This window comes from Myotis lucifugus, unplaced genomic scaffold (genome assembly GCF_000147115.1).
Source record: "Myotis lucifugus unplaced genomic scaffold, Myoluc2.0 scaffold_19, whole genome shotgun sequence".
Taxonomy (NCBI): domain Eukaryota; kingdom Metazoa; phylum Chordata; class Mammalia; order Chiroptera; family Vespertilionidae; genus Myotis; species Myotis lucifugus.
In genome coordinates, this window is record NW_005871067.1 from 10,677,819 (window position 1) to 10,690,753 (window position 12,935).

General features: G+C 36.8%; 1 protein-coding gene across 1 annotated transcript in view; it reads left to right on the top strand.

Annotated features, from left to right (window-relative positions):
- The window catches only part of POSTN (periostin), a 49,739-nt gene that overhangs the window by 15,769 nt on the left and 21,035 nt on the right, over positions 1-12,935 (top strand). The window contains exons 11-16 of the mRNA XM_014452967.2: positions 8,115-8,251; positions 9,052-9,182; positions 9,554-9,684; positions 9,780-9,882; positions 9,989-10,056; positions 10,742-10,787. Of these exons, the coding sequence (XP_014308453.1) occupies positions 8,115-8,251; positions 9,052-9,182; positions 9,554-9,684; positions 9,780-9,882; positions 9,989-10,056; positions 10,742-10,787 (616 nt within the window). The remainder of the gene's footprint in view (positions 1-8,114; positions 8,252-9,051; positions 9,183-9,553; positions 9,685-9,779; positions 9,883-9,988; positions 10,057-10,741; positions 10,788-12,935) is intronic.

Here is a 12,935-nt window from a genome sequence, read left to right on the forward strand (position 1 = left end):
TTGTATTGTTTGCCAACCAACCACACTAAGTCAAATATCCTGTCACCATATATTTGACCCCTTTTACCCTTTACTACCTCCCACACCCAATCCCTCTGGTAAGCATTCCATAGTTGTCTGTGTCTAGGAGTTTGTTTGTTTTTACTGTTTGTTCATTTGTGCTTTCAGTTTTGTATCCTACATATGAGTGAAATCATATGGTTCTTGACTATTTCTGTCTGATTTATTTTGCTAAGCATGATATTCTCAAGATCCATCCATGTAGTCATATGACAGTATTTCTTTATTTTTAATTAAATCTTTATTGTTGAAAGTATTACATATGTCCCCTTTTTCCCTGTATTGACCCCTTCTAGCCCACCCCCATCCACCACCCAAGGCCTTCACTACTCTATTGTCTGTGTCTATGGGTTAAAGAATATATGCATACAAGTTCTTTGGTTGATCTCTTCCCACCCAGTCATCTTGCCGTGCTTACCCTCTGAGATTCCACAGTCCGTTCTATGCTTCTGTGTTTCTGGATCTATTTTGTTCATCAGTTTATTTTGTTCATTAGATTCCACATATGAGTGAGATCATGTTATATTTGTCTTTGTCTGACTGGCTTATTTTGATTAACATAATACTCTCCAGGTCCCTCTATGGTATTGCAAATGTTGAGTTCCTTCTTTTTTACTGCTGTATAGTATCCCATGGTATAAATGTACCACTGCTTTTTTATCTACTTGGGTTATTTTCAGGTCTTAGCTATTATAAATTGTGCTGTTCTGAACATAGGGATGCATGCATTCTTTCTGATTGGTGTTTCAGGTTTCTTAGGATATATTCCCAGAAGTGGGGTCACTAGGTCAAAAGACAGCTGATATTTAATTTTTTGAGGAAACTCCATAGTAGCTGCACCAGTTTGCATTCCCACCAGCAGTGTACTAGGGTTCCCTTTTCTCCACATCCACATCAGCACTTGTAATTTGTTGATGGTAGCCATTCTGACAGGTATAAGGTGATACCTCATTGTTGTTTAATTTGCATCTCTCTGATGATCAGTAACTTGGAGTATTTTTTCATATGTCTCTTGGCCATCTGTATATACTCTTTGGAGAAAAGTATATTCAGGTATTCTGCCCATTTTTAAATTGGATTGTTTGTCTTCCTTTTGTTAAGTTGTATTTGTTCCTTATATATTTTAGATATTAAACCGTTATCAGAAATGTCATAGTCAAATATGTTATCTTATACAGTGGGCTCCCTTTTGATTTTTTGATGGCTTCTTTTATTATGAAGAAGCTTTTTATTTTTATGTAGTCCCATTTGTTTATTTTCTCCTTAGTTTCCTTTGCCCTAGGAGATGTATCTGTAAACATATTGCTCAGAGAGATGTCTGAGATTTTTCTTCTTATGGTTTCTTCCAGAATTTTAATGCCATGACAACTTACATTTAAGTCTTGTATCCATTTTGAGTTTTATTCTTGTTTATGGTGTAAGTTGGTGATCTAGTTTCATTTTTTTGCATGTATCTGTCCAATTTTCCCAACAACATTTATTGAGGAGACTGTCTTGACTCCATTGTATGTTCTTACCTTCTTTGTCAAATATTAATTGAGGGTAATTGCTTGGGTTGATTTCTGGGGTCTCTGTTCTGTTCCATTGAACTATATGTCTGTTCTTGTGCCAGTAGCAGGCTGCTTTGATTACAGTGGTTTTGTAGTATAACTTGATATCTGGTATTGTGATTCCTCTAACATTGTCCTTCTTTCTCAAGATTACTGCAATTATTTGGGGTCTTTATTGATTCCATATACATTTTGGAGTATTTTTTTGTAGATCTGTGAAATATGCTGTTAATTTTTTAATAGTAATTGCATTGCATCTGTAGATTTCTTTGGGTAGTATTAACATTTTAATTATGTAAATATTACCAATCCATGAACATGGTATATTCTTCTACTTGTTTATATCATCCTCGCTCTCTTTTTTCAACATCCTGTAGTTTTCCACGTATAACTCTTATACCTCGTTGGTTACATTTATTCCCAAATACCTTAATTTTTTGTTGCCATGGTAAATTGGATTATTTGTTTAATTTCTCTTTCTGACAATTCAATTTTTGGTGTATAAAAATGCCATCAATTCCTGGATGTTAATTTTGTATCCTGCTACATTGCCAAATTCATTGATTAAATCTAGTAGTTTTTTGGTGGAGTCTTTAGAATTTTCTATGTACAATAATCATGTCATTTGAGAATAATGAGAGTTTAACTTTTTCCTTTTCAATTTGGATGTCTTTTACTTCTTCTTGTCTGACCACTGTGGCTAGAACTTCCAGTACTATGTTGAATAAGAGTGGTGAAATCGGACATCACTGACTTGTTCCTGTTCTTAGGGGAAAAGGTTTTAGTTATTGCCTATTGAGTATGATGTTCACTATATGTTTGTCATATATGACCTTTATTATGTTGAGATATGATCCCTCTAGTCCCACTTTGCTGAGAGTTTTTAATAAAAGATAGGTGTTAGGTTTTGTTGAATGCTTTTTCTGTGTATATTGATATGTACATGAGATTTTTTTCCTTTTAATTTGTTTATGTGATGTATCACATTTACTGATTTGCAAATATCCTTCATCCCCATAATAAATCCCATTTGGTCATGGAGTATGATCTTTTTAATACATTGCTGGATCCAATTTGCTAATATTTTGTTAAAGGTTTTAGCATATATGTTCACCCAATATACTGGACTATAGTTCTATTTCCTTGTAGTTCCTTTATCTGGTTTTGGAATTAGTTCTCTTTATTGAACTCATGAAAAGACCTTGGAACTTTTCATTCCTCTTGGATTTTTTGGAATAGTTTGAGGAGGATAGGTGTTAGTTGTTCTTTGAAGGTTTGGTAAAACTCCCCTGTAAAGCTGTCCGGAGCAAGACTTTTGTTTGCAGGAAGTTTTTGATTACTGCTTCTATTTCATCAGTTGTTATTGGCTTATTTAGGTTTTCTGACTCTTTCTGATTCAGTTTTGGGAGATTGTATTTTTCTAGGAATATGTCCATTTTATCCACTTTGTCCAGCTTGTTGGCATATAGCTGTTCACAGTATTTTCTTACAACCCTTTGTATTTCCATGGTGTCAGTTGTTACTTCACCACTTTCATTTCTGATTTAATTTTTGGGGTCCTCTCTCTTTATTTTCTGACTAGAGAGGCCCAGTGCATGAAATTCATGTATAGGTAGAGCCCCTAGGCCTGGCCAGCGATCAGGGCCAATCTGTGGGGTGACCAGTGGGGTGATCACGGGTCCCCCACTGGCACCTGCCTTGGCTGGCCTGGGGCCTGTGGGCTGGGGGCAGCTCCTGCATTGAGTGTCTGTCCCCTGGTGGTCAGTGCATATCATAGTGTCTGGTGGTTCTGCCATTTGGTCAATTTGCATATTAGGCTTTTATTATATAGGATGAGATTGGCTGAAGGTTCATAAATCTTGTTTATCTTTTCAAAGAATGAACTCTTAGTTTCAATGAACTTTTATATGATTTTTTTCATCTCAACGTAAGTTATTTCTGCTCTAATCTTTATTATTTCTTTCATTCTACTTCCTCTGGGCTTTTCTTATTGTTCTCTTTCTAATTCTTTAAGGTGTAGTGTTAAATATTTTATTATTAATTTTTCTGTCTTTTGAGGTAGGCCTGAAGTGCTATGAACCTCCCTCTTAGAACTGCTTTTTCTGGGTCACAGAGATTTTAGGTTGTTTTAGGTTCATTTACATTTGTTTCCAGAACATTTTTTATTTCTTCCTTGATCTCATTGGTAACCCTGTCATCCTATATAATAAAAGCCTAATATGCTAAGTGTCTGGTTGTCCAGTCAGCCATTCAACCAATCAAAGCATAATATGCTAATGATATGCTAAGGCCACTCAATTATTCGCTATGACATGCACTGACCACCAGGGGAGAGATGCTTCGACTGGTAGGTTAGCTTGTTGCTGGGGTCTGGCCAATTGGAACTGAGCAAATTGGTCTGGACACTCCCTGGAGCCCTTCCGCAGTCCCTCCTGGGCTGGCCAACCTCCTACATCCCTTCCTGGCCCTGATTGTGCACCAGTGGGGTCCCTTGGCATGGCCTGTGCCCTCTTGCAATCTGGGACCCCTCGGAGGATATTGGAGAGAGGGTTTCAGCCCGATCCCGCAGGCCAGGTCAAAGGACCCCACTGGTGCACAAATTCATGCCCCAGGCCTCTAGTTGTTTAATAACATGTTATATAGCCTCCTTGTGTTAGAATGTTTTGGAGTATTCTTAATTTAGTTGATTTCTAATTTTATTCCATTGTGGTGTAAGAAGATGCTTGATATGAATTCAATTTTCTTGAAATTGTAGAAACTTGTTTTGTATTCTAACATGTGGTCTATCTTTGAGAATGGTCCATGTGCACTTGAGAAGAATTTATATTCTGCAGCATTCAGATGAAATGTTCTATAAATGATAATTAAATCCATCTGATCCAGTGGGTCATTTAGAGTCACTCTTTCCTTGATAATTTTTTATCTGGAAGATCTATCCAGGGAAGTCAGTGGGGTATTAAAGTCCCCTACTATAACTGTATTGCTTTTGATCTTTACCTCAAAGTCCTCAAGAAGTGTTTTTTAATATATATTTAGGTGCTCCTATATTGGGTACATATATGTTTACCAGGTTTATATCCTCTTGTTGTATTGATACCTTGAGTATTATGTAGTGACCCTTATTGTCTCTTGTGATGAAATTCATTTTGAAGTCTATTTTGTCAGATATGAGGATTGCTACCCTAGCGTTGTTTTTGTTTTGTTTTGTTTTTCCTTTCCATTCATGGAAAATGTTTTTCCATCCCTTCATCCTCAGCCTGTGTGAGTCTTTTGTTCCGAGGTGGGTCTCTTGTAGACAGCATATAATTGGGTCATGTTTTTGTATCTTTTGATTGGAGCATTTAATCCATTTGCATTTATGGTTATTATTGATAGGAACTTATTTCTTGACACTTAAGATCTGTATGTCTATGTTTCTCTCTATATATTTCTTCTCATTACAGCAGTCCCGTTAGCATTTCTTGCAGTGCTGGTTTGGTGGTGATAAAGCCTTTTTTTCTGGTAAGCTTTTTATTTCACCATCTATTTTGAATGATAGCCTTTCTGGATATAGTAATCTTGATTTCAGATACTTGCTTTTCATTACCTTGAATACGTCATGCCATTCCCTTCTGGCCTATTGAGTTTCTGTTGAGGAATCAACCCTTTTGTAGGTAACACATTGCTTTTCTCTCTTTAAGATTCTCTATTTTTAATTTTTGTCATTTTAATTATGATGTGTCTGGGCATGGACCTGTTTGGGTTCTTCTTTCTTGTGACTCTATGTGCCTCCTTGACTCATGTGACTTTTTTCTTCAGTAGGTTGGGGAAGTATTTTGCCATTATTTCTTCAAATATGTTCTCTATCCCTTGCTCACTTTCGCCTCCTTCTGGCACTCTGATTATGTGAATATTTTTGCTTCACTTTGTCCCAGGGCTCCCTTAATCTGTCCTCCTGTTTTTAAATTGTTTTTTGTTTCTATGATTGAGTGATTTTTTTTCTACTCTGTCTTCTAATTCGCTGATCCGGTCCTCTGCTTCCCCATATCTGCTGTGTATTCCTTCCACAGTGTTATTTAGTGCTATGTCATTCTTTATTTCTGACTGGTCTTTTTTCATAATTACTATATTTTTTCTCATGCTGTTGAGCATCTTTGCCATTATTATTCTGAGCTCTATATCTGATAAATTTCTTGTCTCTGTTTCATTTAGTTCTTCTTCTGGTGAATTCTCCTCTTCTTTCATTTGGGAGTTGTTTTTTTTGTCTTCCCATTTTGGCTTTCTATCTGGGTTTGTGTATATATATTAGGTAGATCTGCTGTGACTCCCAATCTCTAATGCAGGATAATGTCAGATGCTGCTTCTGACTGGCACTTAGTACTCTGTTTGGGGCTATCAGCAATCCACAGCTTGTGGCTCCCTCTGCTGGGGTTGGGTGCCTTAGGAAAGCACCACGATGTGCACCAGGGTCTGCTTTTCCTAGATCAGGGCCTGAGATTATATCAGGACAGACTCAAAACCTCCAGAGATCCACCTCTGCCTGCAGTTTGATTTTATTCATGCTTGATTAACTTTATGCTGACCACAGAGTGGGGATGAGATGACTTCCATTAAGGTGTGCAATTGCCTTCACCCCAGCCAAAACTGCCTAGATAGCAAATGTCAATCAGAGAAAGATGTCCTCCACACAGTGAGGGAATGACTCAACACAGGAGACCAGAAGATTACACTCCAAGCTCCAATTCCCACCCCCCCCAACCCTGGAATCTCCTAACACAGCTCCAGTCTACTCTTCCCTCCCTCTCCTGGAGCCCAAGGTGAAAAGCTGCACACAAAATGTTGTGCCTTGGTCCTTTAAGAGGGTGCCTGCATTTCCAGCCATCTCTCACTGGCAGACAGCAACCCTGATGCTTTTCACAGTCAGGTATTACGTGGGCACCCTTCTCAGTTCTGGTGCTCTGGGCTGGGGAGGCCAGCTTGGGGTTTAGACTCCAGAGTTCTCAGTGGGAAACCCCTAACAGCTGTGTTAACACTTTGAAACTTCAGCTGCTGATTGTGGAAGCCCAGCCATCCCTTTCTTGTCTCCACACTTCCTACCAGTCTCTATAGTCTCCACTTTCGATCTTTGGTTATCAGGGTTCTCTCCAGCTAGTCTTTAGTTGATTTTTCAGGGTGATTTTTCTGTATTTCCAGTTTGGTCCTTGGAGAGTGTCAGTGTAGCTTCCACTTACTCTGCCGCCGTTTTTAATCTCCCCACAGGGTAGTGTTTCATCTTTTCTTATGGCTGAGTAGTATTCTATTGTACATATGTACCAAATCTTCTTTACCCAATCATCTATGGAAGGAAACTTTGGTTGTTTCCATGTCTTGGTCACTGGGAATAATGCTGCAATGAACAAAGTGGTGAATATATCTTTGTGAATAAATGTTTTCAAATTTTTTTGTTAGATACACAGAAGAGGAGTTTCTGGATCTAACTCTGTTCTTAATTCTTTGAGTTTTGTATAATTGCCATTCTGACTGGTCTGAGGTAGTATTTCATTATGGTTTTGACTTGCATTTACTGATGATTAATGATGTTAAATATCTTTTCATCTGTCCATTGGCCATTTGTTTATCAGTTTATAGGGTTTATTATAATTTACAAGATAATTTTTATATGTAATCAAATATGTAGAATGATCTTTTACTCTGAGATCACAATTCAGCAATTGAATCTCTTTTGAATGACTTTCAAGATAAACTTTCATAAACAGAAATATTTTTGAATCCTATAAAATGGTTCTACTGTACTTTATCTGAAGAAAACATTTTAGAAAATATTGCTTATCAAAATCACAATGCAACTAGTGGTGCTGTTTGGTTCCTGTCCAGGAAACACATACAGCTATAGCTAAAATATTTCACAGAAAGTAAAGCATTTCCTAGAATTGAATTTGACACAGTATCTGTTCATTATAGTTCCACAATTCCATGACAAACATTATAAAGGAAGCAGAAAATGGGCTGTTCTCTAAATTATACATATACCCTTATTGGTTTAAAAGTACTATAACTAAATTAATACTTTCATTTATAAATTGATGGGATATTACAGTTAAGAAAATATAGAAACTATTTATGAAGATCACAAGAGGCACTGATGTCAGGAAACTGACAGTGAAAAAAGGTCCTAAAGAGTTAAAAGGTTAAAGTTTCCTAAGAAGGTTGGAAAAATGGTTGGAACATGAAGAGGAATGGTAGAAAATGTAACAATGGAATTCTATGGAACTTTTGTTACTTACTCACAAAACTACCTGCCTGACACCTAGGGTAGCTTGAGTAGTAGCAGAAAACCTGGTTGAATAAGGTGATGTCAGATTTTGCAAGGAATTAAAAACAGAAGAGAGAAGCTGCTTCCACTAGCCATATAGGTCAGCGTACCTCTTAGGAGAGTCAATCTAAAAATTTAATTATGCAATTATTTCCACATAGGAAAATTCAAATAAGGAAATGGAGAGCTGTATCTTTTTTTTCCTTTGCTAGGCTGTCTGCATTGAAAATTCCTGCATGGTGAGAGGAAGCAAGCAAGGGAGAAATGGTGCTATTCACATATTCCGAGAGATCATCAAACCAGCAGAGAAATCCCTCCATGAAAAGTTAAAACAAGATAAACGCTTTAGGTAAACTTAATTAGTTTCACATCCACAAAAGAATGAGAGGTATTGGCATATTTTTGTTTCACAGTTAGAATTCCAAACGGCATTTAGTATTCAGTATTGCTGATCATAAAACTTAGAATAATAAGTCTATGAAACTAAATATATTCTCAACATTATTTTGCTTCCTGGTGCAACATAATATAATTTGGTGAGTGAAAAAGAAAAACATCTTATAAACTGAATTACACTTTGCAAGTTTTTTATAATTAAATTTTTAAATGATAATATTTAATAGCAAAGGCTATTTTGTAGAATATTAAATTAAAAATGTTTATTTGCTATAAAGTGTGACCTTTTCAAGTTTTATAGGAGAAAAACAGTATTTAAAAAATTTAAAAATCACACATAACCCTAACTGGTTTGGCTCAGTGGATATAGCATCGGCATGTGGACTGAAAGGTCCCAGGTTAGGTTCCGGTCAAGGGCATGTACCTTGGTTGTGGGCACATCCCCAGTAGGAGGTGTGCAGGAGGCAGTTTATCGATGCTTCTCTCTCATCGATGTTTCTAACTCTCTATCCCTCTCCCTTCCTCTCTGTAAAAAAATCAATAAAACATATTTTTTAAAAATCACATGTACCTTTAAATAATTTCCCCATGAAAAAACTTTCTTAACAGGTAAATTGCATATGAAACCTATGAAAATGTATGAACAACTTTCTCATGCTTTCTGAATACATGGATTATATTCTATTCCATGCATTGTCAGTGAGCATACCATATCTAAATCTAACAAAATAAACACATGTCTTTTCTGTTTAGCATCTTCCTTAGCTTTCTAGAAGCTGCAGACTTGAAAGAGCTCCTAACACAACCTGGGGATTGGACTTTATTTGTTCCAACCAATGATGCCTTTAAGGGAATGACTAATGAAGAAAAGGAAATTCTGATTCGTAAGTAAAAGTGAATATGGAATATTTCCCCTTTGATATCAGGATCTAATTTCTTCCTCAAGGGTTTCTGCCCAGACAGCCTCAAAAATGTTTCCTTTTTAAAAATTTTTGTAGAGTCATAGTTTTCATTATTTTCATTTAAGATATGTGAAGAGTTACTCATTAATATTTTTAGTTAACTGCTTACTGTCATGTGTTTGGGCTACGTGTTCATTTATGTTATTTATTAATAGCAACTTGAGAGAACAATTAGATAAGAAAATACAGTGTGGGAATATAAAGACAAATATTTTTCTCTTTAGTATTCCTAGCATTAAAATGCCAAAACAAGATGACATGTTATTAAATAAATATATATATTTTCCTTCTAGGCAACAAAAATGCTCTTCAAAACATTATCCTTTATCACCTGACACCAGGAGTTTTCATTGGAAAGGGGTTTGAACCTGGTGTTACTAACATTCTAAAGACCATACAAGGAAGCAAAATCTATCTGAAAGCAGTAAGTTTTATGGAATGAATTTATGATAGTGTTCATAAATTATAATGTTCATTTTTCATTAAATTTCTCATCGACATTATTCCTTGTTTTGATAGGTAAATGACACACTTCTGGTAAATGAATTGAAATCAAAAGAATCTGACATCATGACAACAAATGGTGTCATTCATGTTGTAGATAAACTTCTCTATCCAGCAGGTTGGTAACTATTGAATTCATTAATATGCTAAATCTTTTTTATTAAAAACCTAGATTTTTATTTCATACATTCTTGCCAACATTTATTTAATATTCCTCTTCATAGACACGCCTATTGGAAGTGATCAGCTGCTGGAAATACTTAATAAACTGATCAAATATATCCAAATTAAGGTACAGAATATTACTGGATTTATTTATAATGTGTTGAACATAAGAAACTATAAATGTATACATTAATGAGTAGATGGACACTAGGCTTGGATTGCTCTGTTGATTGTGCATCACTGGCCCATCTGTAAAGAAATGACATAAATTCTTTATGGCTTTATTCAACAACAATCCATTAAAATTTACATGAGGCCAAGCAGTGTATTAAGTGTTATGTGAAATATTAAGTTGAATCAGATATGGCTCTTTATGCAAAAATTTTACCATCCAGTAGGGAAGATGAGACATGGAAAAAAACAACTATAATTTTTTTTATCCTCAAATGTCTTTGCTACTGAATATAAAAAAGTTGTCATTAATCATAATAGTTAAAGGCAAAGAATATTTTGCTTCTTTATTACTATAGAGTCAATGTGTCAGAAAACACATGACTTTGGATTAAGTATTCTATAATTTTCAAGACTGAATTACAAATCTATAAATGTTAAGCTATCAGCCTCATAGCAGGAAACTGGAATTTGACTCATATGAAGACTTCATTTCTGTTAAGTGTAATGATAGCTTTATTTTATTTACCTTAGTAAGAAATACAGTGGTTCCATATTTTTTAATACAACTAGCCTTAGTTTTATGTTACTAAGTATACATGTCATGTTACTACACTTCATGTATAAACATTTATTTTCAGTTTGTTCGTGGTAGCACCTTCAAAGAAATCCCCATGACTGTCTATAGTAAGTACATATGGGTATTAGTCACATATAAGTGGAAAAATAAAAATATTAATAATGTTTTTTATATTTACAAACAAAGACTACTGATAATCTGGTATTTAGAATTTCAAACAATGGCAAATTGGATCCCACTTTAAATAAGGCTTGAGCTTAGAATGAGAACTCTCATCCTTAGCCATACCCTCCAACTTTAAGAAACCACTTCCCCACTCATCCAAAAATATGTAAGAACTAGAGGCCCGGTGCACAGGATTCGTGCACTGGTGGGGGGCGTGGCCTGCGGGGATTGGCATGCTGTGAGAGCGCCGCTCATCCCAGTCACACGAGCAGTGCTCCCACTGTGGGAGCACACTGACTACCAGGGGGCAGCTCCTGCGTTGAGTGTCTGCCCCCTGGTGGTCAGTGCTTGTCATAGTAACTGGTCAACCAGTCATTCTGGTTGTTCCACTGTTTGGTCACTGGGCTTTTCTTATATAGGACAGCAGTAAAATATAATAGCTAATATGACAGAGAAGCAGAAAAAAAGACATATAAACCTTAAAAGGAAGAGCTAGGTAAAAAGCACTTGAGAGCTATCTGAAAATGCAGATGTGTGGATACAGAAATAGCATTGCCAAAGGATTTGTCACTTACTATACCCTCAAGTCCTCAGTTGGCTAAATGCAGGGTGGAACACAATGTGACAAAGAATCTTAATGTTTATGACTTGGTGGTCAAAAACTCTCTCTATCCAAAACTGTACAAAGAAATAAAATTTTTGCCAGGTGATAAACATAAAGTTTCTAGATCCCAAGGTTCTTTATCCCTGATTCTATCAGATTATCAAAATTAAACCCCTACTATTTAACATTGGTAAAGGATATGTCATTCTCATAAACATAATTTGTGGTATTTCTTTTTCAATGTGACTTTTCTTCCTTTGTATTTTTTCTTTTTTTCTTGTAACTTTCAAAGCAGAAATTCTTTTAATTTTGTTTTGACTCTACAATTAAACACTCAATATATAATAGTTGCTAAAGAATTATTTCAATTTCCACATTTATTCTGACTAGAAAATTATTCTATTTTATACCATTAGAATCTGCTATTTAAGAAAATTTTCTTTAAGATTTACACTTGGTATGGAAAAGAAGTAAAGACAATATAAGGAGCAAAACAAAATGTCTGCTGCTCTTACTGATTTCAATTATGTCATAACTAGAGGCCCAATGCACAAAATTCATGCAAGAGTAGGCTTTCCTTCCCCTGGCTGCCAGCACTGGCTTCCCTCTGGCATCCGGGATCCAGGCTTCCCTTGCAGCCCCGGCTTCATCTGGAAGGCTGTCTGGAAGAACGTCTGGAAGGATGTCTGGTCTAAATTAGCATATTATGCTTTAATTATTATCCTATCTAATAAAAGAGTAATATGCAAATTGACCATCACTCCAACACACAAGATGGCTGCCCCCATGTGGTCAAAGATGGCCACCCCCCATGTGGAGACAAGATGGCCACCACAATATGGCTGGCAGGGGAGGGGAATTGTGGATGATCAGGCCTGCAGGGGAAGGCAGTTGGGGAGGGACCAGGCCTGCAGGGGAGGGAGGGCAGTTAGGGGTGACCAGGCTGGCAAGGGAGGGCAGTTAAGGGTGACTGGGTCAGCAGGGGAGGGCAGTTAGGAGAGACAAGGCCTGCAGGGGAGGACAATTAGGGGCAATTGGGCTGGCAGGGGAGCAGTTAGGCATCGATCAGGCTGGCAGGGGAGTGGTTAGGGGCAATCAGGCAGGCAGGCAGGCGAGTGGTTGGGAGCCAGCAGTCCTGGATTGTGAGAGGGATGTCTGACTGCCCAGTGGGATCAGGCCTAAATGGGCAGTCAGACATCCCTCGAGGGGTCCCAGATTGGAGAGGGTGCAGGCTGGGCTGAGGGACACACCCCCCATGCATGAATTTTGTGCACCGGGCCTTTAGTAGATAATATATGCAAATCCAATATCAAGCCAGCTCAGAATTGTTTTAAAGATTTAGTTGGAATACTTTTGATTAAACCTGGTATATATTTCATTATGGAAGTTACAATGTTTTAAAGATATCCTATATAATAAAAAGGTAATATGCAAATTAACCCTCATGCCCTCACAAGATGGCTGCCTATGACCAGGGCCAAGCAGG